General features: G+C 37.3%; 1 protein-coding gene across 4 annotated transcripts in view; it reads right to left on the bottom strand.

The window, feature by feature from the left end:
- Positions 1 to 26,197, bottom strand: part of LOC150094462 (hemocytin-like) — a 2,636,009-nt gene that overhangs the window by 274,138 nt on the left and 2,335,674 nt on the right. For all 4 annotated transcript variants that reach the window (XM_090412206.1, XM_090412207.1, XM_090412208.1 and 1 more), the window contains 2 exons: positions 17,111 to 17,218; positions 612 to 712 (listed from right to left, as the gene is read on the bottom strand). In XM_090412206.1, coding sequence (XP_090268332.1) covers positions 612 to 712; positions 17,111 to 17,218 — 209 coding nt within the window. The remainder of the gene's footprint in view (positions 1 to 611; positions 713 to 17,110; positions 17,219 to 26,197) is intronic.

Here is a 26,197-nt window from a genome sequence, read left to right as displayed (position 1 = left end):
GTCTCCTGATTTCCATTGTTATTCTGATATATTGGAGAGAGCGCAAATGAACGTGTTAAAAATAATATCAGGATTATGGAATACTGATTATGAAGACAGATTGAGAATTTGTAAGCTGCAGTCACTAGCAAACAGGAGAAAGAGGGGTGATATGATTGAGACTTACAAACTTCTGAAAGGGTCATACAGGATTTCAATTTATGGAGGGTGGTGAAAGGACAAGAGGGCATACTTGGAAGCTGAGAGTGAATGCTGTGTGGGCTAGATTTTTCTCCCATATGGTGGTGCATGATTGGAATGGATGGCCATTGGATGTTGTGAGTGCAAGCAGTATGAATGAATTCAAGAATAAGTGCTGGTGCGTGTAGTAGGTGGCCTCCCTGTATGAGTCCCTGACTCCCTGGAGATTGCTTAATAATAATAGTAATAATAATAATAAATTCTATATACTGTTCAGGTGAATTGAATTTGTAGCCCACTTATCGTTCAGTCTAACTGAATTGTCTTGAGTAGCCACTAAATCAGATTTATCCATCATAGCTTTTCCAAATATTTTTGTATCCTCTGCAGACAGCATAACCACATTCAAAATTCAAAATTCAAAATATTACCTGATATTCCTTTGTAAACTGATATTTAGGATCCAAAAGTGTTTCTTCACCATTAATAATTTCATATTTATGAATATAAACACATGTTTCCTTCTTTTTCACTAGAAAGAAAGAAAGAATTTTAATAGCTGAAAAAGGCTGACTAATAAGTACTTTGTTTAGCACTATATTATTGTACACAAAGCACTTGATAAAGTCAATCAATAATTTTAACAATTTTAATTTTTTTTTTATTATAGCAAAATTATGGGGATTATCAAGCTCCTCCGTAGCACAATTGGAAGAACGACAGTACATTGTGCCCTTCGATTGGAATAGGCCTAAGTTCAATTCTAGTCCCAACGGGAGGAATCTTTATCTGGACGATTTTCAGTCGAAGGTGAGTTAGCCAATCTCATACAGAGGTAGCAGGGTTTTTCATCCGGAAACTCGGGTTTTTTATCCTGCATACAGACAAATCAGCCCTTCAGAACACATGCAATTTACAGACAAAAAATACTAGTTGTGGTGGTGGAGGTGGGTGGTAGATGGCATTGATTGAGATAATTTGTAGTGGAGGTTCGGTGTAGTCATTAAGACAGTTGTATCAGTTGAAACAGTTGTAGGTGTCCTCCCGCGATGAGTCTTTGGACTCCTTGGAGGTGTCAGGAATAATAATAATAATAATCACTATAGTTAATCCATAATTACTAATTAATTACTTGTAAGTAATTATTCCATGTTTCTATATTCATATTAAGGTCATCATCAGGAGAATGCATGCATGTGCATGAGTATGATGTACACAAACATATAAACATGCAATGAAATATAACACGTTACAATACACACAGTATACAAAAATATCACTACTGGGTAACTCCTAACCTTAAGTCGTTGGAGAACAAGCCTAGTCACATTATCTGCTACACTTGTATGTCACTGGTTTGATGCTTATGACAGCCCAATTATTGTAAGGTATTTGATCTGTATTTAAAATAGGTTTTCTCAGCTTTGCATCATCAGCAAACAACTGAACATATGCATTCAAACCTTCCCCAATATCAATAACATACAGATTAAAAAGCAACTGCTCTAAAACAGACCCTTCCTTGAGGCACATCACTACTGACTTTCTTCCTCTGGGATATTGCTCCCCCATACACAACTTGCTGATACCATCTGAAAGCCAATCTCCAATCCAATTCAATGCATTAGTCTAATATCCAACCCCATCTATTTTAGTTTAACTATCAAGTTATCATGTGGCAATTTATCAAAAACTTTTGTAAAATCTAAGTATACTGCTGTGTATATACACATGTCACTTTATTGTAATAAGTAAACGGATTACTAAAACATGACTTTCCTTTAATAATTCTGATAGATCCTAACAATCCTATCCTAACATGACTTTCCTTTAACAATCCTATCCTAACATGACTTTCCTTTAACAATCCTAACTGATAGACTTGTGTTTCTTAGAAAAGACCTCACATGATCAGTCTTTTGACTCCATGGAGGCCTGAATAATAATAATAATAATAATAATAATAATAATAATAATAATAATAATAATAATCCTGCCATGCTGTCCATCAAAGAGAATACTGCTGCTGTCAATCCAATTCTGGATCCTGGTTCTCACCAACCACGTCACCTGAAACACAGATTGGCCTATGACTTGAATTTTCTCTCTCCTCCCTTATGAAGTACACTCTCACCTTATTTCCACTTCTTTGGAGTTTGACCTAATCTAAGACTCATAAAATAAGTATGCCAAAGCAGATGTCATCTCCCTGGCACACTCCCTCAAGACAAGGAATTGTTATGTTGGAAGCATGATTGCTTCAACTACGTTAATCATTACCTATATCCAACCTATACATTAAGGTCAGCATTGGAGTATAGATAACAATATAATTATATATTTTATTTCAGTTGGCTACAATGTTTCAGATTTGTATCCATGATGGTGCATTGACTTCAAAATCAGAATGTTGTGTTTATCAAATGAATGAAGCTGAAATATATAAAAATATATATTTACTGTAAACATATTACATTTCTGAGGAATAATATCAATAATTACATTTCTGAGGAATAATATCAAAATAAAATACATTTCTGAGGAATATTATCAAATACTGTATGACAAAAACTGAACACAGCATTCAGCTAAAATCTGTGGTTTCACTTGGAAATATGAGAACTTCCTTTGCGGTACTTATTTTGTCCTTTTTGCTATATATATACAAATAGATACAATTCTCTATAATAAGTAATTCTCTCTAAGGAAAGCTGGTATTCATTTTTTTTCTATATAATTACAATTAATAAATTAATTTCTATTATTCTATATGTGTAAGTTTTTAATACATACAAATAATTAAATGGCCATTATAACAATTACATTTCTGAGGAATATTATCAAATACTGTATGACAAAAACTGAACACAGCATTCAGCTAAAATCTGTGGTTTCACTTGGAAATATGAGAACTTCCTTTGCAGTACTTATTTTGTCCTTTTTGCTCATTCATTCATTGTCTCATAAATTGTCTCTTAGATTCTTCAGAATACCATAAAAGTTAAAAGGCCTTACTTAAATAATATGCTGCTCTTCTAATTTGTCATCTTTCAGCTAGTGAGACTGTGCTTAGTTCCGATCTTGAAGTTCTGTACAACTATTAAATGACGTCTTTGCCCAAATCCCTGTAAGACCGAAGTTTGCACATATCAAGCCAATAAATGGATGGAGGTCTCGTTCAGAAGGAAGACTTTGAAGCACAACCTCTACCCAAAATATCTCAGAGTGTCGCCTTAGATCACTATTTAATCTTCAAGAAACACCTGGAAAATGCCTGCCAAAAGCTAAAAACTAGGAATAATAATAATAATATTATTATTATTATTACATGACACCTCCAGGGAGTCCAAGGACTCATCGAGGGAGGGCACCTACTCCACAACTCTCTGTCTCCACCAATTACAACAAACCACATCTACCATCCACCACCACCAGTAGTATTTTCACAGACAATCACAAACATCCATGTCCATGGCAGAATTCGAACCTGCAGCCATTTGATTGGAGAGCAGATATGCTAACCACTCAGCCAACCAGGCCAGCATATCATCAGGAAGCTTGTGCATTCAGGCTGAGGGATAGGAGTAAACACTTTGAAAACTGCTGCCCATGCCCCAGTGTACCCTTGTGCAGAATAATATGCTCCAGTGTGGGATTCAAGTCATTACGTCAGAAAGGTTGACGTGCAACTTAACAATACCATGAGAATAATCACAGGTTGCATAAAGTCTACACCTGTTGAGTGGCTACCAACACTCTCTAACATCATACAATCAGACATAAGGAGGAAAGCTGGCACCAACAGAGAGTGGATAAAATGTATGGGAAATAACAACTTACACATCCATGAGGATTTCCTAATTCTACCACCTATTTGCTTAAAGTCCAGCAAACCCGATCTGGAAAAATCAGCAACCAGATACATATTCTCCTGAAACTGAATGGAAGAATGGCTGGCTTACTTCAACAATAAAAAATGGACACATCATTACAGACCTCACAATAGAGGCCCCTGGCCTTGAGCTGCCCAGACAACAATGGAGCACACTCAACAACCTGAGGACAGGTCATGCCAGATGCAATACCATGATGTACAAGTAGGGACCTGCATCAATCCCCAACAGGTGACTGGGGTGCTGATCAACAGACCATCAATCATATTATTCAGGACTGCCCACTGTGAAGTTTTCAAGGCACATTGACGGACCTGTTCCAGGCTACCCCGTATGCAAGCCAATGGATTAGAGACAATTTGAACTTAAATTTTTAGTATATAGTTTTAGTATATATATTCACTTTTTTCTATTTTTATCTTTCTATTATCTTTCAGTAAACAAGTATCCCTAAACACATCTTTCTTTCAATTTTTGTTTTAGTAGGCATGAAGAATAATCACTCAAACAATAGGAATACAGGAATTGAGCATTTCCAATAAAAGGAACTTTACTACAGATTCCATCTTGCCTTTTGGAACATCTCATCTCATCTTCCTTTTACCCTCTTTTACCTTGTGATGTCAAGGGTTTATTAATCATTGGACCTCAAGCCATTCACAGGATAAGGTGGTCTGCCCTATGCCTTGGTGTATCCTATGTCCTGTATGTTGAGTTCTCAAGGCCGATTTGCCTGCTTTGTGGGATGAAAAACCCCGGGATAAACTAGGGAAAAAACCCTACTGTACACATCCAAGACTGGCTAACTTGGCTATGACTGAGGAAGATCCTTCAGCTCCTCACATTTCCCACTAGGCTAACCGTGCGGTTAGCCTAGTGGTTATGTCCCTTTTGAAACATATATATTTATATATATATAAATATAAACTTAATTCTAAGTTAATTTATTTGAAGCACTTTTAAAGAATAACAGTTAACAATGGTGGTAAGAAGAATGACATCCAGACACATGGTATAAAAGTCGAGTGTATTGAGTGGTGTGGATTTTACCAAGATTGTTTGTTTCTGGGAATGTAATATGTATGTGTGGGTGAATATGGCAGATGTATTTATTGAGAGATTAAACAAGAAAGGCGAGAGAGTGGGGGTCTGTAGAAAGTGTTATTGAGTGATTTAAATGTAAGTCCTGAATTGGAAGTGAAAAATACTGGATGAAAAGCAGTGATAGATGTAAGACTAAGAATTACTGCAAGAAGAGTAAGCATAAGAATATGAGTGCAACTGTGGAAATGAAAGAAAGTCAAACTGATGAAGCAACAGCAGATTCAATTGCTAGAATGCAAATTGCTAGAGTCAAAGAATGAAATGATTAAGATGAGGAATGAAGTTAGACGCATGGTAGATAAGAATAGAAGAATAAGAATGTTCAAGGGAGTTTGTGGTTATAGTTGGGATGAATGATTTGGTTGGGCATAAGAAGAACGTGAGATTGGCTATCAGCAGATTATTCAGGAGAGTGAAAAGCAATAGTGTGGTGGGAAGAATAGTTTGTGTGTTGTCCAGGTATGACAATGATGAGTTCCAGCAGAATACAAAGATCTTGAATGGAAAGTGGAAATGTGTGAACATAATGTCGACCTGGTAGGCCAAGTGGTAAGCATATCCACTCTCCAGCCAAAAGACTGCAGGTTTGAATCCCACCGTGAGCATGGATGTTTGTGATTGTCTGTGAAAACACCACTGGAGGTGGTGGGGGTGGGCAGTAGATGGTGTTGGTGTAGACGATGCAGTTCACTGTGGTTGGTGCATTGAGTTGTGGAGACGGAGAGGTGTAGGGTAGATGCCCTCCCTCAATGAGTCTTTGGACTCCTTGGAGGTATCATGTAATAATAAAAAATAATAATAATAAAGGAGTAGAGTTTGAGGGATGAATGCAGCTGTATAAAAGTATAATTCAAACATGATGTGAATGAGCAGGTAAGCAGACTAGGTGAGAGTGATGCAGTTGTGACAAGGAAAAGAGAATGTGATAACTGAAAAGCAAGTTGGAAAGGGAAATAGGGTGGGCCAGGGAGGTCAGAGGGGACACTGTGTAAGGCAGTGCATTCTGGAAGTGATAATGAATGAATGAATGTATGTGTATGGTCAGTTTAGGAATGGAGTTGTCAAGAACAGATTGGGATTGAGTCTGTGAGTCTATGTGGAGCAAGCAAGGGTCATTACCCAGACCAGTTTCGATCTTTATTTTCAACCATGTTATCACCAATGGCTCTGGTTTCCACTGATGAGACATCAATAAACGTCGAAAGCAGTCTGGGTAGAGACCCTTCTCATAATGCATAGCATTATACATGTCCATAAGGATTGTGAAACACTAAGCCAAGAGATGTGAAGTCACTAGCTTTTATATGCCAGTTGCTCTGTCCTGAAATTATTTCAGGTGCAAACTTTGTTTTACTTACATTTGGATAAAGGATTAAACCAAGAATATCATTTCTTGGTATTTTTAATTTATGGAGAAAAAGATATCCTTGATGTATAGAGTAATTACTTTGAAAAATTGCTAACTGAAACAAGAAGTTACAGCACAGTGGTAAAAGAACACTTGACAGGCATGCAATTAGGAATACATATCCATACTTGAATTAGAAAAACCAACAAAAACCTAAAATGTAGAAAGGCAGCAGGAGTATATGATATTAGACCAGAAATGCTCATATATTATGGAGGGATAAAAGTCTTGCAGTGGATGCACTGCATAGTTCAGAAAGCCTGGAGAGAGGGATGAATTCCAGATGATTGGAGTAGAGGGAAATACAAAAAGGGGAAATAAAACTGAATGTGAAAATTACAGAGGTATTTTCCTACTGAGTGTTCCTGGTATGCAAGGATACTTGAGAAACAGTTGAGAATGATTGTGGAAGAAAAGCTTGGTGAAGAACAAGCTGGATTCAGGCCAAATAGTGGCTGTCTGGATCAGATTTTCACTTTACAACAAATAGTTGAGAAATCATGGAAATATACCAAAGATCTGCATTTAAGTTTTGTCGATCTGGAAAAGGCATATGACAAGGTGTCAAGAGAGAAGCTATTCAAAATGCTACAGTTGTATGGTGTCAGTGAGACATTATATTAAGCAATACTTTGTCTTTATTTGAGTTTTAACTCAACAGTTAGAATTGAAGGAAGTACAGGAAGATGGTTTAATGTTAAATCCGGTGTCAGACAAGGAAGTACATTATCCCCTCTGTTATTCATTATCTATATGGATCACATTATGAAGGAAAGTGGTAGAAGCAATGTCAAAATGTATTCCAAAAGTGTGAAATGGATGGATGAAGAGATTAAGCATGCAGAGCAGAGGAAAAAGGCATTATGGAGGCAGCATAAGATAAGTGGCAACAACTAATTCCACGAGGATTAGAAAAACAGGCATGGATGGTGAGTTGGTTTATTAAGTAGCAAATTTGAAGATTGAGCAGCAGTTAGCTAATGAAACCAAATAGAATCCTATGGAGTTCTTTCGATATGTAGCCAGCAAAAAAAAAAAAAAGAATGATTATGAAAGGATGACACTCATTGGAGAAAATGGTTTAAGGACAACTACTGCAGAAGATATATAGAGATACTTAATGAGCAGTTCATAAATGTTTCATTCTTGTGAATGTGACATCATGGAGAAATATAGAGCAGTTGATCATGCGAAAGAGAGACTGACTGTAAGTGAGCAAGAGGTATATGGGGAAATGAGAAAACTTGATGTTAATAAGGCTGTGGGACTTGATAATATATCACCACATATTCTGAAGGAATATGCCAAGGAATTGGCACCTGCCTTGACATATTTTTTAATACAAGTCTTGCACTTGGTCAAGTTCCTAAGGGGTGGAAGGAGGGCAAGATTGTGCTACTTCATAAAGGAGGTGATCGAACTCAAGCATTGAACTACAGACTTATTTGTGTGTCAGGTGTTGTGGTTAAGTTGCTGGAGAAGCTTGTGAGAACTAGGATCCAGAGTTTGGTTGACAACGATGGTATTATCTTTGATGTTCAACATGGATTTTCTTAAGGGAGGTCGTGTTTTAGTAATCTACTTACTTATTACAATAAGATGGCTTCCTTGGCGACAGGAGAAGGATACACAGTAGTATACTTAGATTTTACAAAGGCTTTTGATAGATTACCACATGATAAGTTGTTAGTCAAACTAGAGCAATGGGGTTGGATATTAGATTAGTGCATTGGATTGGAGACTAGCTATCTCATAGGTATCAGCAAGTTGTGTGTGGAGAAGCAATATCCGGGGGATCAATATCCTGTTTTAGGACCACTGCTGTTTCACCTGTATGTTAATAATATTGGCGAAGATTTGGATGGGGATATTCAGTTTGTTTTCAGATGATGCAAAGTTGGGATGAACTATTAAGAGTAGAAAAGATGTGGCCTTACAAAAAGACTTGAATAGATTGAATACAGGAATTGGGATAAAAGTTCAATGTTGCAAACTGTAAGGTTTTAAAATTTGCAAAACAAAGATGGGATGTAGAATTTATACTTGGTGAGGATATATTGTTGGAGGCAGAGGAAATAAGAGATCTAGGGATCATAGTGGATAAGGATCTGAAATTTAGAGAACACATTGCCAAAATTATTACAACAATACAACCAATTTCGAGAATCATGCAGAGGACACTGATCTGTAGAAGTAAGGAAATTCTTGTTCCATTGTATAAGGCTTTGATTAGGCTATGCATGGACTACTGTGCATTGATTTGGTCATCTGGTTTTCAAAATGATGAAGGGATGTTGGAAAGGATCCAAAGGCAGCTGATTAAGTGAGTTTCTGATCTCTGAAATGTGGAATATGAGCAAAGCTTAAGAAGATGCAATTTAGAGTCTAGCGAATAGGAAGTAGAGGTGGTGATATGAGACCTGCAAGTTAGTAAGGGGTTGTTATAGGATGAATTGGAGAGGTTTTACAGAAAACTGGAAGATCAGAGAAGAATCAGAGGTCATCTCTAGTAGCTGTATAAGGAGAGTGTAAGCAGCGGAGTGAGAAGCAAGATTTTTATATGCAGAGTTGTGAATGATTGAAATGTCTTGTCTGAGAGGGTGGTGTCTATAGGGAGTTTGATTGGGTTTAATTTGTGGTATGATAAGCTGTGTGTATGACAAAAGGACCTTGTAGATGATGGTCTTTGGATAATAATACTAATAATTAAACCTGAAATAAAAATAGGAAACGTCAATCTCGGCTCTTTACTTTATGCAGATGATGTTATACTTTTAAATAAATCCAGTAACAGTCTATAAGATTTCGTGACTAAATTGAATAACTGTTGTAATAAATTTGGTATGAAAATCAGCAATAACAAGAGACAAAGACAATAAAAATAGGCAGAAATGTTGAAAATATTAACTGCATCATGAATGGAGAACTATAGAACAAGGAAAACATTTCAGCTACTTAGGTACAATTTTTAGTGAAAAAGGTAAATTAAATATGGAAATCACAACAGAATCAACAAAGCCAGTATGGTAGGAAGTCAACTGACTAAATTTATATGTAATAACAGAGAAATTAGTCAAAACACTAAATTAGCTGTGTACAAGACAGTGTTCAAACAAATTTTAACTTATGGATCTTAGAGCCGGATTAGAAATAAAACATTTGACCAAAGACTAGAGGCCACAGAAATGAGAGTCCAGAGAAAGATTAGGGGCAAGACAGATGACATTAATGGCAATATCATATTATAAATGTGGATATTAGGAAAGAACTTGACATTGTTGGCATCCAGGAAGGTGTTAGCAGAGCCAATCTCAGGTGGTATGGTAACTTAAACAGAATGGGAGTGGAAAGATTAGCAAAAACAAATGTTCTCTGCCAGGTGGCAGAAAAGAGGCAGACCAAGATATAGGTGGAATGATACAGTGAAAAGTACCTTAGAAGACAGAAATATAAGATCTGATAATGTTTGCCCAGCCTGGCTGGCCGAGTGGTTAGCATACTCGCTCTCCAGTCAAGAGGCTGCGTGTTCGAATCCTGCCGTGGACATGGATGTTTGTGATTGTCTGTGGAAATACTAGTGGTGGTGGTCAGCGGTAGATGATGTTGGTGTGGTTGTGGTCAATTGGTGGATTGTGAGTGGTGGAAGCAGAGCTGTAGAGTAGATGCCCTCCCTCAATGAGTCTTTGAACTCCCTGGAGGTGACAAATAATAACAATAATGTTGCAGTTTTGACAGATAATGAATTGATTTGGAGGAATATTGTTGTAGGAAGTTAGTAAAGATGTAAGTTTTTTATGTAGTACTATTATAATATTCTGTATAACTCTTGAGGGTACATGCCAGGATTTTGATGATGATGATGAGAGTTTAGTAGAAGTTGTTGCTAACTTTGTGTTATACTGCCTCTTCACCTTCTGATAAGTGATGCAGTGCTTTGTTTTTAATTTTTGAATCTTCTTTTCACCTTCTGTTTTTGGCATGCTCTGAAGTATGCTGGGTGGTCTTCCTCACAATTAGAACATTTTGGTGTTTTGCTCTAAGTCTTTATTCTTATGATCTTTACTGCCACATCAGGTACTGATGGCACAGCCACAATAAGTGTAAGTGCTCTTTCATTTCCATCACATCGTTTTCATCTTCTACCCTTTCTTTCATATCATCAAAGATATCTTGTTTATTCTTGATTATATCCACTACCTTATTTCAGCAACAATTTTGCTGACATTCTCAAAAGTGTAGGACAGAATGCAGAGGGGAAATGTATTAGAAGCTATCTGGTGCATGCCAGAGGCTAATAGGATGAAATAAATAAATTCTGCTGTAGACCTAGGGATACAAAGAAAAAGAATATAGATGACATATATCACCAAATTAGCATGAGTACATGCCAATAATTACAGTAGTTGTACTGTACATGGTAGTTGTACAGTAGCTGAACAGTAATATGGAGGAAAGAAAATGAAATTTATACAGATATTGTGGGGGACTTGGTAATTCTAGAGTGACAAATCTGGTGATAGTATCAGAGAGTTTATGAAGTCTAGATCTGAAAACTGCCCAAAGTGGCATGTTCAGTTAAGATGGAATATGTGTGCAATTCACAGAACACTTTTCTCTTTATATACACTCCAAAACGTTTTTTCTGTAGCCCCAGCTTAATCATACTACTGCTTCATCTAATTCCTAGCTGATTTATTCCTCTCATGTTGGGTATACAGTCTGATATTTCTCTCTCTTTCTCACACACACACACACACCACATCAATCATCTCTGATATATTATATTTTTCTCTTCCAGAGAAAGCTCTTCTCTTATTGTCATGGCACTGCTTCCACTTAATGCCATGACAACAAGAGAAGACATTTCACTGGAAGAGAAAGATATTAAGTGTCAGAGATGATTGATGTGGTGTGTGTGTGTGTGTTTTGCATTTTCCTCCCAATAGTAACCCTACCAGGAGGTAATTTATTCCTACATGCTCCATTGCATGCAATGTTTATATTATTATATTTATGTTTATATGTATATATTATTATTATTTATTTACAAGTACTGAGATTAACATTTCTATTTATATTTTTGTATTAATTTTCATATTTACATTTAGATTTTTATATATATGTATATTAACACTATACAGTATAATTCACATAATATCAGTATTTATGTTAGATCACAGGGACTGGAAATTGATTTTATTAGCAAATTTAGTTAATTCCATGTAATAGTTTTCGATAAGTCTCTGCCTTGACACTGGCCACTTGTCTCTGGAAGTGATGACATGTTGTATTAGGGGCATATGGATGGAGTCCAATAGCTGACAGTCGTAAAATATGTGGTCAACAGTCTGTTGAAGGTGGGGAGTGCAAATGCACGATGGTGAATCCAGGATATGGAATCGGTGAAGGTAGTGTCTTAGTTTTCTGTGTCCCGTTAGTAGCGTGGTTAAACCTGGAGAAATGGTGTGTCTTTTCAGCCGGAGTCTGTTTCTGATGCTAGGAAAGAATTCTTTTGTTGTTGATCCGTTTTTTGATGTTTTCCATTCTTCTTCCCACATGTCTAGGCTTTTCTCTTCTGCAAGTGTTTTTATTGCAGATTTCGAGAATTTCTGGTACCTTGTTTCTAGCTGCTTCTTTAGCCAACTGATCTGCCATCTCGTTTCCTGCTATTCCAGTATGCACTTTCACCCAGCAGAAATTGATTTCCCATCCCTCTAGAGTGAGATTTTGAACCAGATTTCTTGTCTGTTCTATCACTGCAATATGGTTGTTCTGGTTTTTTATGCCGTCTATAGTGCTTCTACTATCACTGTAGATTGTTGCTATCTTTTGCTGAGAAGTGTTGAGTTCTAATTCCTGAAGATATGTGAGTGACTGAACTATAGCAAGTTGTTCTGCTTGGTTGTTGGAACAGAGAGGATGCAGTCTAGAACAGCGTTATTGTATTATGGACTGTCTGTTGTATGCAGTGAACGAACAACCGACGTTCCTTTCGGTTTTGCTTCCGTCAGTGTATATTTGGAATTCATCACTTTCAGAGCTTTCCTTCTCCTTAATATTTGTTTTCTTTGCTGGGTGAGGCCACTTACTGTAGTGAAGCGAACATTCGTAGCAATTTGGATTGATTTTGTAACTTTCGATATATCTTCCGGAAGTGACTTCATATATAAGAGATAATTCTTGTATTTTCAGGCAGATCTATGTTAGAGCTGCAATAATGCAAGCTGCCTCGAAAGATATTGTCCTGTATCCTTTGATTATGCATATGGCTATAAAGCGTTGAACTCTATTAAGTTTTTGTCAGTTTATCTTTGATTTTAGTGTATGTTTCCAGGCAGGTGCAGCATAAGATACAGTGGTAGTATAGCACCGGTATATATCGTTTTCAGCACTTGTTGGCCTAATTCCCACTTAGCTAGAAGGTTTACTATTTGTAAGCTTTTTTTAGCAACATATGAGATGTGCTTATTGAAGGTGAATTTTTTGTCTAATTTACCCCTAGGTATTTTAGCTCACTGGCTACCTCAAGAACTTCTCTGTTTAGGAAGACTGTTACAGGTTGTTTTGATTTTTTCATGAGATGTGGAGCACTTTAGACTTGGTGCTATTGAGGGTCACTTTCTTCTCGAGTGCCCACTCTGCAATTTTAAAGAGTTCTTTGTTGGCCGTTACTTCTAGCTGTAAGCCGTCGCATCCCCGAATCATTATCATCGCATCATTGCCGAAGGCTATGACTTTTGTTTCAGTGGTGACAGGGAGTCTTAAAAGCGAGTCGTACTGGATGTTCCAGAAACCTGGTCCACAGCAGGACCCTTGCGGACAGCCTCATTTGACTTTTTTCATTACAGTTGTGTTTTTTAGTGTCACGGTTGCTCTTCTGTCTGAAACATAATTTTTTTTTTTATTGAGTAGGTTTTTAGGGCATTCTAAATCTATTAATTGGTTGATTATGGCTGGCTACCAAGCAGCATCGAAGGCTCCTTGTACATCGAGTGAGATCAGTAGTACGTCTTTTTTTTTTTTGCTGTAGATTGTGTTCTGTGAACTCTTTCACTTCCATAATTGCGTCTACTGTGCTGGACTGAGGACTGAATGTATATTGATTGCTGCTTAATAAGTTTCTTGAGTAGACGTGGTGCATTATTCGGTTTATTAGAAGTTTTACTAGTACCTTACCGGCAACGTTTATGAGGCTGATTGGTCTGTATTTGTTAATTTTGTCGGATGTTTCTTTTCCTGGTTTGATTATAGGTATAATTTTTGAGTGTTTCCATATTGAAGGAAATCATCCTCTTTTTAGGCATTTGTTGTAAACTGTTGTTATGAATTCGGGGAATTCGAGAAACGCTGTTAAGAGTATGTCGCTGATTATTCCGTCTTCTCGAGGAGTTTATCTTGGATCCGTTGATCTTAATATTGACTCAATTTCATTAGTTGCAAATGAGATGTCGTCAGGAAAGTCTATATCCATTTCCATTCTTTTTCAGCAAGTTTTGTGGATTTCTTCATCTGTTGATTCATTGTCATTGGGAATAAACTTCTCTATCATAAATAGCTGCAGTTTCGGCTAAGTTTTTAGTGTAGGTTCCATCTGTTTTCTTGATAGTTGATAGTATAGGTGTTATCTTGTTCTTGTTTGCTGCTAATTTATATATGCAGTTCCAAGGATTCAATACGGTTGAAACTGTACAAATTTTTTTTCCATGATTCTGTTTTCACGTTTGTAATTTTGGATACTGATAGCTGTATTTGGCTTTATAGTAGTTCTGTCTTCTGCTCTCTCTTAAATCTTGGTTATTGCATGTTCTTTGGTATAATTGTGTGAGTGCATTGACACATTTTCTTAGGACTGTTAGTTCGTCATTCCACCACAGTACTGATTTTCTTCCATCGATGTTTTGCTTCTTGGTTGTTTTGAGTGTTTGATCGCTGGATTTTTTTAGACTTGATGAGAGTGCAGAAGCAAGGAAGTCCATATTGCTTTGTGCCGATGCCCAGATGGCTAGGTTTTTTCTAAGTTGAGCTGTTTTTCGCTGTTCGCATTAACATGATGTTCTGAGATTAAGAATGAAAATTCTCTTTTTAATGCTTTTATGAATTTCTCTAGGTTGGTTTTATTGGTGAAGTATTTGATGTTAATGCAGTGGGTTTTGTTTTCTATTCTGTTTAAATTTTTGTTACTGACGATGAAACTTATTATGCGAACAGCTTTCCTCTTCTTCATATTTCCATTCAGAAACCCAGGGTAAAATAGCGCTGTTTACCACTGTTAGATCGATGAAGCTGCTTCCTCTGGTATTTTCGAATGATGGAGTGTTACAGTCATCGTTTAGTATGTGTAGGGAATTTGATGCTATGAACTCTTCCAAATTTTTACCTCTATTGTTTGTGCTCTCATTAAACCATAAAACCGAATGGCATTGCTATCTATTTCCATAATAAAGTCGTGGTTGATGGTAAAATCCACTATGTTGCTCATTTTTTCTAAGTCATATTTTATGTCAGCATGATAATTTAGATACATACTTGCAGTGAAAGTTTTAATTTCTCTGTACGTAATTTCAATTAGTACCGAGTCCTCGTTGCTGTGCTGAGAAATTAATATTGCCTCGACTTCAGGGTTGACAACTAGCATTGCAGCTCTCTGTCTTTCAGATCCTTTGGAAAATATTGTAAAATTACTTGGAAAGCCACATATTTTGTTGTTGATGTTGTAGTGTGTGTGTGTGTGTGTGAAATATCAGACTGTATACCCAACGTGAGCAGGATAAATCAGCTACAAGTTAGATGAATCAGTAGCATGTTTAAGCTGGAGCTACAGAAAAAAAGGTTTTGGAGTATATATAAAGAGAAAAGTGCTCTGTGAATGATTAACCAGATTTAACTCATACACTTTTTATTAAAACTGAATGTTGCACCAACATGTTTTGCTGCTTTTATGGCTGACAGCACTCTCAGAAAGATATTTAACACAAACAAAAAACTCAAACTTTTACAACAATGATTATATCTATAAATCAAAAACTACTGAAATGATAGTTTAATCATGTGTATCATTAATGGCACATCATGCACAGTCTCACATGCAGACTGCACCTTTGTAATTAACTTCTGAGTTAACATGGGATGGTTAATTAGAAAATTTTTTTTAGTAATTTCTCTGAGTAGTTATTACTGACCAAATAGGATTTGAAGTTCTTGTTTTTCTTTTCATTTCATCATTCTTGAGTATATTTAAAGATCTACTTAAGATTCTGATAATACCTAATTTTTTTGTTTTTGAGGGAGTGATGAAGAAAGCTTGCATGTAAATACCTATCCATATGGGTTTGTTTCCTGTAAACTTCTAATGTTAATCCTCCTTTATTTTTGTTGATGATGATATCTAGGAATGGTGATTTAATTAATTCCAGATATCATGAAGTCTACTTCCTTTTTATTAAAAAGGCATCTGCCAAAAAAGTAACATCACAACATTAGAACTTCTTCAAGAATGCTTTAAGAAGTTTACTTGGCAATGATAAAATCATCGACTTAAAGCAGATAATAGCAATTCAACATCATTTTAAATAGTGCAGATTATGATAACCTGATTACATCTATATTATGGGACTATTCTACCTATTCAGAATGGACCATGATCCCACTTGGTAATCACAAACACAAAACACCAATAATATGATCTATAATACATCTGAATTCACAGAATATCTAAAAAACGAAATCTTAAGTCAAGACACCCAATCACTCCCAGATTGTATGGGGTGCCTGAAGTACATAAAGCAGATATCCATTTGAGATTTGTTTTGTTGGTGTTAAATATCTTCCTAAAGATACACTCAGCCATAAAGACAGTGAAACAGATCAAAGCAACACCTGTTTCTCTGGCCAGAAACAGATCAGAGAAACAGGTGTTGCTTTTCTCTCTGGTTAATGATTCAGAGTCAGATATAAATTACCCACTGTTAATTACTTAAAAAAAAAAAGAAAGGTACTTGGCAAACTCATGAACAGTACAAAGCGGAATCAAATTATGAGAGGAAACTAGCTGAGCAGGCCAAAAGAATACTCAAAATTTCTTTTGTCATTTGGTGTGTAAAATGGAAGGATAACTTTAATGACTGCTAATGACAAGAAAGTAACACAACCAGATGAAGAAAAAAGCTGATTTACTGAATGATCATTCTGTAAGTATATACCATCCAAGTGGAGATAATGCGGTACTAGATGCGACAATGATTGATGCTAGAATAAAGATAGATAAATTGGAAGTGCTTGGGTCATCACAGAACCTTAAAGCAAGTACAGCGATGGGATTAGATGAGATATCAGCCTGTGTATTATGAGGATGTGCAAGGGAAATGGCAGCTCCTCTAAGGTACAAAGGGAGTAGAAAAGGGGTAAAATAGTTCTGTGTTAAAAATAAGGCTTCACGGCAGAAGTAGTAATTTCAGTGTAAATATTCTTAAAAATAAACATGAATAAAAATAAAATGAAATTGCAAAATACAATTTTTCTGACATACCACAAAAATACTTTGGACATATCCCTGAGTCATCTAATTTTGATTCTTCACCGGGATCACAAAGCGGTATCTCTAGGGCTGAGCAGTTTTCTTTAATTTGAAATGCCTCTGTAACAAATAGTTTCAAAGTTTAATATTAGGAAATACATAGAAATGTTTTAAAAAGCTTTTCTGGTGATATTTTTAACTGACAATAAGAACTAAGGATTTTGTTAAACATTTAAATATATTATTATAAATACCTTAAAGAAAGGGGTATGCAAATCTGCTACTTTTTAAATCTCTATTACATTCCAATACTTCACTATAGTAAGCAGTATTTAATGGCAGGCAAAATCTATGCTTCAATACTATTTTATGAAGAATGCAGACACATTTGTTTAAAATTTAACAATTTTAACAATGCTATTAAAAAAATTATGATAAAAGATATGAAAGGGGTCCCTCATTGATATTTTCATTCAAACTCCAAATTCTCTGTTCAATTTGGAATAATGATAGCATCAAATGCCTGTTGGTGTCTGATGCCATCATTATTCCATTCTATCCTTCAATCATCCCAAACAGCAGTGTTTCTAATTTCCTTGCATCGTTCATTCTACATATATGGTCAAATAGAAGTAGTTTCCTTTTGATTGTTTTTATAACTTGGCTCTTCCATATTTTGTCGATGGCTTTTAAGATAGCTGTTGCTCTGGCTATTCTAATTTTTACCTCTTTTTTTGGGTCCAAGTCATACATCATGTGGTATCCAAGTTAAGTGAAGTGTTCCACATTCTCTAGTTGAAATACTTGTATGGTAACTTTGTTCAGTAACTCCTGTTGTCCAAATATCATTGTTTTAGTTTTCTCAAAATTGATGTTTATCCCATATCTTTTTCCATCTATGTATAGTGTTTGCAGCATAATCAGCAGGATGGCGGTAGCGAAGATGAGAATTCTTAGGTGGATGTGTGGTGTGACCAGAAAGGATTGTCTGAGAAATAACTATGTGAGGGAGAACGGTGAAAGTTATGAACTTAGGAGTGACGATACAGAAGACATGATTGAGATGGGTCATGTGATGAGGAGGGAGGACAAATATGTGGGAAGAAAGGGGTCATGCAGATGGATGTGAAGGGGAGGAGGAAGAATGGGCAGCCAAAGAAGAGATGGAGGGAGCTGGTGGAGGACTTGAGGATGAAGAACTTGGATGTGGTAACAGCCAAGGAAGATATGAAGGAGACTCACCATAAACAGTGACCCTACTTAAGTGGGACAAACTGCAGAAGAAGAAGAAGTATAGTGTTTGCAGTGTCTGCCCTAGCCTTGCTACATCTTCTTTAATCAGGACGATGTCATCTGCAAAACAAAGGTAGTTTATTCTCATGCCATTTATTGAAATGCTTCCACCTTCTTTAATCTTATCTAGTGCTCTTCTCATATGTGTGATGAAGATGACTGATGATATTGGGTCCCCTTGTCTTGTGCGTTGACTAGTGGTAAACCAATTTCCAGCCACTCCTGCTATCCTGGCTGTTGCTTGTGCATGGCTGTTTATACCTTTCAACAGGTGGATCAATTTATTGTCCCCACCATAGGATTCCAAGACTGCCCATGTTATATTTTGGTCAATATTATCTAAAGCTTTTTGAAAGTCCACCAAACAGCAGTATATATTTTTGTTCTTTCTTCGAGCTTTCTCTGCTATTAGTCTTAGTGTGAGTATTTGATGCATTGCACTTCGATATTTTCGAAATCTCGCTTACTCATCAGGAAGATGTGCCTTCATATGGCCCTTCAGGCATTCTGTAAGTATTTTCATCAGCACATTGCCAAGATGACTCATTAATGCCATAGTTGTGTAATTGGAGCATTTTAAAACACTACCTTTCTTATCGAGGGTGCTAGGGAGCCAAGCGCTGTGGACGTGTCTAAGAACAGCTACTGATTGAGATAAGTTATGCTAGGAATAATTAAATATATATGCGTAACTGTTTGAGTAAGAGCAGCTGTAAACATTGTGCACTACCGGTATTATTAGTGTGGGGGAATTTTCTTGTGTAAACTTAATTACGAAATCGTTATTATTAGACCTGGTAACCTGCAGGGAAAAAAAAATGGCGGCAGCATTGTCATTCCATGACTTTAATTTAGATATCAGTCGTTTCGATAGGTGTGAGGCCTGTTATATGTATTCTTTCGATTACATAAATGATTTGTGGATGTTTAAAACAGATGTCAGAAGGGTGTGTGCGAATTGTGACCTGAACGAGGAAATGATAAATGCAAATATGAAATTCATGACAGAAAGCGTTAGTAGCGAGAATGTCGCGGGGAAAATGAGTTCACGTTTGAAAGAGATGCAAAAAAATGTTAAAAAATCAGTAAAAAGAGAAAAAGAGCGATTTGAAAACCGTAATGGATGTTAAAAGGGACAAAAGTGAGGTGAGAGTGGTGGAAAGAAATAAAATTGAGAGAATGAATGAAACTGGAAATGGCGCGACGCAGAAATCAAAAATGAAAAAAATTGAAAGAATGAATGATAGCGGAAAAAAATTAATGATGGCGAAAGTTGGACACATGTTGAACTGAAAGTGCAAAAACAAAGAATGATGAACGGGCATGAAAGTGAGAAGAATGACAGCAAAAACAAAGAAAGATGAATGAGAGTTAAATTGAATAGAATAATAGCGAAAGTTGGACGTATGTTGGACCGAAAGAACAGAAACAAAAGAAGGATGAATGAGAGTGAAAGTGAGAAGAGGGGACTGAGAGTTAGAAGGGTTGAATGAGAAAGAATATGTCGCGAGATTCGGAAGTTGAATTGGATTGGATGAGGCAAGAAATGAAATGGATGCAGAATGAAATTAAGAGAATTCAAGTTAAAACTATTAAAATAAATCATGATGGCATGAAAGAGTTAACAAAAGATGAGTGAGTCGCACTGTATGGCGACTCCATTATTAAAGGTGTGCTAGAGGATAGAATGCACAAGGTATGTTTTCCGGGTGGTAAAATGAGTAGAGTGATTGAGGCATTGGATATAAGGCGGGAGCGAGCAAAAGAGTTAATAGTATTAATTGGTACGAATGATTTGAGAGCGGACAAAGACCGTGTCAGAATGGATATTAAGAGTCTGCTTGGAAGGATAAAAAAGAATAGTGTGACAAGAAGGGTAGTCAGTGTGTTGCCTAGGAATGACTGTGGTGAAATGAGGTGGAGAGCAAGGATTATGAATGATATGCTGGCTGAAATATGTAAGGAGATGGGAGTACAGTTTGTTAATGTGTGGAATGAGTTTGAGGGATGAAGTGAGCTGTATGGGAGCGATGGACTGCATTTGAATGGTTATGGTGTGAGTCGCTTAGAGAGACTGCTGCTGGAAGGTAGAGAAGTGAATAGAGAGAATGAATCAGATCGAGAGGGGAGTGATGCGGAAGAGCAAGAGAGTAAGACAGGAGAGATTGAAGAAGTGGAAATGAATGGGGAAGTGAGTGGTATGAGTATAGAAAATGAGAGAATGGGTGTGCAAGAGGAGCAGGGAAACGGGGAGGCTCAGGGTGGACAGGGGTACACAGCATGAGAAAGGTGGATGTTCCAAGAGGAGTATAGCATGTGTAGGCAGGAAAGGAATGGAATGACCAGGGATCAAGAGGAAACAGTTGGAATTGAAAAGTATTTTAAAATGAAGAAGCAGAAAGGGAAATGGCCCCAGTCGAGCATGGAGAGATCGCATCGAGTGAGTGGTATTAGTAGAACTAGCTGTAGATCCAGAAATGAGCTGATGTCTTTGTATACAAATGCTAGAAGTATAAGAAACAAGGCAGATGAAACGGTTGCACTAATCGTTTCTGTTCATCTAAAGATTGTCGGAATAATTTAGACTTGGATGGAAGAGGATGACACCCTGACAGGAATATAGATGGATGGGTATGACGTATTTCGTGAGGATAGAAGGGGTAAAAAAGAGATGGGAAATGCTATTGATGAAAAAGAAAGAGTTATGTCCATACAAGGTAGAGATGCAAGAGGGAAATAGTGTCAGTGGTTTTGAGGCAGTATCGTGTGAGATAGAGGTGAATGGAATCAAATACTAGGTGGAATGTTGTTATAGACAGGTAATGTGGATGGTGGTAATAGTGAAATGTATAGTCAAATTAGCCAAGTAAATAAGAAAAGGGTTATCCTTATGGGTGATTTTGATTAGGGCAATAGAGACTGAAATGATGAGATAGCAACTGGAAGAAAAGAAAATGAGTTTCTTGAGTTTATGAGGGATAACTACCTCAGACAGTATGTAACAGAGGGCACATGAGGATTAAGGGTCTTGGATTTGTTCATCTCATTAGAGAATGTAATTATAAATGAGGTGTCAAATCATCCATCAATGTGTGAGAGTGACCATGAGGTGATTACCTGGGTGGTTGACAGCAGTGCGAGGACCCCTGTGAGAAAAGGGTATATGTAGAACTACAAGGGGGGGGATGATTATGAATAGCTCAGGAGACAGCTTGCGGGTGTAGCGTGGAATGAGGAGTTAGCTGGAAAAGAGATCGATGCAGCTTGGGTGATTTTCAAAAACTATCTAGTAGATGCAATGTCTAAATGTATTCCAAGGGTGAGAAGGTTAAATAAGGTAGGTGTGAGATGGATGAATAAAGACATTAAGCATTCGATACAGAAAAAAAGGGCATTGTGGAGGCAGCATAAGAAAAGTGGAAATAACCAATTTCATAAGGTCTACAAAGATCAGGCAAGTAGGGTGACTAGGTTGGTGAGAGTAGCCATAGTGGTATGAACAGCAGTTAGCTAACAAAGCCAAAAAGAATCCTAGGGAGTTCTTTCGATATGTAGCCAGCGAAAAAGAAAGAATGATGATGGAAGGATGACATTGATTGGAAAAAATGGTATAAAGACAGCATGTTGAAGAATGTGTGGTGGAGATACTTAATGAGCAGCTCATAAAGATCTTTCAGTCTTGTGAATGTGACTTCATGGGGAGATTGAGAGCAGTTGATAATAGGGAGGAGAGTAAGTGAGCAAGGCGTGTTTGAGGAGTTGAGTAAACTAGATGTAAATAAGGCTGTGGGACTTGATAATATATCACCACATATTCTGAAGGAATGTGCCAGGGAGTTGACTCCTACCTTGACATATTTTTTAACAAGAGTCTTGCACTTGGTCAAGTTACTAAAGAGTGGAAGGAGGGCAAGATCGTGCCACTTCATAAAGGAGGTGATCGAACTCAAGCATAAAACTATAGGCCTATCTGTGTGTCAGGTGTTGTGGTTAAGTTGTTGGAGAAGCTTGTGAGAACTAGGATCCAGAGTTGGGTTGACAACAATGGTATTACCTTCATAGACAGCATGGATTTGCTAAATGGAGGTCATATTTTTTACTTAATTCTTACAATTTAATTATTACTTAATTATTACAATGAAGTGATTGCTTCCTTGGACAGAGGAGAATGATACACAGTAATATACTTGGATTTCGCAAAGGCTTTTGATAGAGTACCTCATGATAAGCTAACAGTCAAACTTGAGCAGATGGGGTTGGATATTAGATTAGTGCATTGGGTTGGAGACTGGCAATCTGAGAGGTATCAACAAGTTGTGTATGGGGGTGCGATATCGAGGAAAAGGAAAGTCACTAGTAGAGTGCTTCAGGTGTCTGTTTTAGGGCCATTAATGTTTAACTTGTATATTAATGATATTGGTGAAGATTTGGATGGAGATATTCAGTTGTTTGCAGATGATTTAAAGTTGGGATGAACCATAAAGAGTAGCAAAGATGTTGTGGCCTTATGAGTAAATTGAGTGATTGGGTAAATTGACTTGAATAAATTGAGTGATTGGGAATGGAAATGGGGATGTGTGTTCAATGTTTCAAAAGGTAAGGTTTTAAAATTTGGAAAACAAAGATGGGATATAGAATTTATGCTTGGTGAGAATATGTTGCTGGAAGTAGAGGAAATAAGAGATCTGGGGGTGATAATGAATAAGGATCTAAATTTAGGGAACACATCGCCAAAATTATTAAGATGACACAAAGTCTTCTGTGAATGATGCGGGAGACACTGACGTGTAGAAGTAGAGAAATTCTTGTTCCGTTGTATAAAGCTATGATTAGGCCACACATGTACTATTGTGCCCAGATTTGGTCACCAGGTTTTCAGAAGGATGAAGAGATGTTGGAAAGGGTCCAACATCTCTTCAGAAAGAGGTCAGAAACTACCTTAGTCAGTCTCCTGACTAAGGTAGTTTCTGACCTCTGGAATGTCAAGTATGAGGAACGATTGAGAAGATGTAATTTGCAGAGTCTGGTGGACTGGAGGAAGAGGGGAGATATGATAGAGACCTACAAGTTGGTAAGGGGTTGTTATAGGATCAATGGTGGAGAAGTTCTACTGAAACTAGTGGGCGATCAGGGGAGAACCATTGGTCATTCCTGGAAACTGTATAAAGAGGGTGTGAGTATCGGATTGAGAGGCAGGTTTTTTTCGTGCAAAGTTGTGAATGATTGGAATGCCTTGCCTGATAGTGTTGTGTCTGCAAGGAGTTTTAGCGTGTTTCAGACACGGTATGATGAGATGTGTGTGTGTGTGTGTGTGTGTTAAAAGGACCTCCCAGATGAGTGTTTGACTCGATGAGGTATTCGGGTAATAATACTAATAATAATAATTATGAAGACAAACCAAACTGATTTTTTCCAATCATCGGAGGCATACCCAGATCTCCATATTTCATTATGTAGCTTATGCATTTCTTTTACACCCAATTCTTTCCCATTTTATCATCATACCTATCATGTTGTCATTTCCATGACTTATTGTTCTTGAGATGTTTTATAGCCTTGCTCACCTCCTGTTCCAAGATGTCATCTTCAATGATCTCTGCTGGTAGAGAGATTGCTTTAAGTTCTTTGATTATTTCTGTTGCAGTATTATTTAGTTAAAAATTAAGGGATATAATATCCAATATTGTTTCTTAGCCGAATAAGAAACTCAAAGAGTTTCATGCCGAATATAGAAACAATATAAAGTTCGGCGATTCCAAGCGTAAGCAGATACCTGGATAGTGTTACAACTGACCCTTTAGGGAGTGCAACACTGATGAAACTTGTGTAAAAGGTGGAGCAAGATCCAATCACTATTCTTGATATTTACCCATAATGTGAACTTAAGAGCTGTATTTGTTCAACATTATGAGAGAAGGTCACTACCCAGACTGGTTTCAACTTTTTTTAAGGTCTTATTAGTGAGTAGGTAGAATGGGAGTTGATGTCTTTCATCATCGGCCTTTGGAATATAAAGATTGTTGAATGTCAGCAGGTAGTAATAGGGGAAGTTAAAAAAAGGTAGAGTAGGATAGTAGGAGGTAAAAAGAGGACTCAGTCAATCTGTTTAGCTGTGTAACCCAGAGGTTGTGGCTAAAAGGTATGTAAAACATAATCTACTTACACCTGTTCGAAAAAAAAAAACTTAAAATTTACACTTCACGTTATCCGAAAAACATAACTTTAGATTACATTAATCCAGGTGTCTGGAGACGTCATCTCGTAACCCCTAAAAAAACTAAAAATGTTTGTTAAAATTTGGAACTTAGATTATTCTTAAACTATGCCTTACAACTGAAAAAAAATAATAAATAATAAAAAACTGCGATAGCGGGATCCGTATTGAGGTGGACTTTATCAACCAGAGAACTGAGAGGTGGGGGAAGAACCTGGCCCAAGAACCTGATGCAGCCCACAAGGAGCTGCACCGCCTCAACATAAGCCTTTGCAGCCCGCGTTCTCAGGTCTACCCCCTCCTTTGTGGACTAATAATCATAAACCTGTTGGGGCAAGCGATTTTTTTTTTTTTTTTTTTTTTTTACCCCCTCCTGCATGAACTAACTCAACACTTTCCTATCTGTCATAACCATTGGAAGTATTTACGTCCAACCCAGTCAGTGTCTTCTTTGATCTCTGATTCTGTTAACTTTCTCAAAGTTCTGCAGAAGTACTTACTCTCGACCTCTGTCAGGCCCAGATGACCTGTTACCTGCTTGGGCACGGCCGTGGCTATGTCCTCGATATAGATATCCTTCCGTTTCATACTTATAATTCCTTTCCGAAGTAGGAACGTTGGCCCATCTTCTCTGTACATTGTTAAGAATACACTATCTGCGGATTCGATGGGTCCTCTCCATTTCTTTATTATTGCAAACCCATTTTTAAACATATTTTCACCCATAACTAGTTTGATTTCTTCTACAGAAAATTCTTCAACCTCTTCCTGTATTGTTGTTTTGGTCTCCATTTCATCAGCTTCTGATTGTTCTGATGAGGTTATGTTATCTGGTTTTGATTTTTTAATATTTCCTTCTTCAGGGCTTTGTGACCGCTTTTGTGTACCTTCTTCTTTAGTAGTTTCCATTTCTTCCTCCGTTTCGCATTCTTCCTCTGCTTCGTTTTCCTTCTCTGTATCTAAAGTGGTAGTTTCTTGTTGGTTGCGTTCCTTTATTTCTTCCACTGCGGTTTCTGTGGTGGTGGCTTGATCCTTGGCTGTTTCTTCTTCCTCTGTTCTTTCTTTGCTGGTCGTTTCTGCATTCTTAGTTATGGGCGCTTCCTTCTTATTGCGTTTTTGTTTCCCTGTTGCTATTGTGTTATGTGCAACCTGCAGGGTTGGGAAGTCTTCCCGTTCTGTGTCATTAATATTTAATGCTGGTGTTACTGTGGCTGGCGTGATAGCACCTCCCATCCTTTCTGCCTGGTTTCTGGATGGGCAGGTGTCTACTTTGTGATCTATGGTGCCACATTTAAGGCAAGGTGCCTCACACTGTGGTAGGGCATGTCCTGCCGCCATTCAGTTCCTGCATTGTTCTTGGGGCAGTCTTTACCTAGATGTTCCAGAGAACTGCACTTATAGCACTGTTTCTTAACTCCAGGGTAGCTAACTACTACCCCGGCAGAGCCTAGAAAGGCAAATTTGGGGACTTCGGCCTTCATTTCCATATGGACAGTTACCTCGCCAGTCTTCCAGTCGGGGAAGTCTGTATCGTTAGCGATTTTTATGTCACGTACGACTCCCCATTTCGAAAACACTTTGTTGATTATTTC

This window comes from Typopeltis vanoorti, chromosome 22 (genome assembly GCF_054136105.1).
Source record: "Typopeltis vanoorti isolate ZY-2024b chromosome 22, IOZ_Tvanoo_1.0, whole genome shotgun sequence".
Taxonomy (NCBI): domain Eukaryota; kingdom Metazoa; phylum Arthropoda; class Arachnida; order Uropygi; family Thelyphonidae; genus Typopeltis; species Typopeltis vanoorti.
This window is presented reverse-complemented; position numbering and strand designations above follow the sequence as displayed.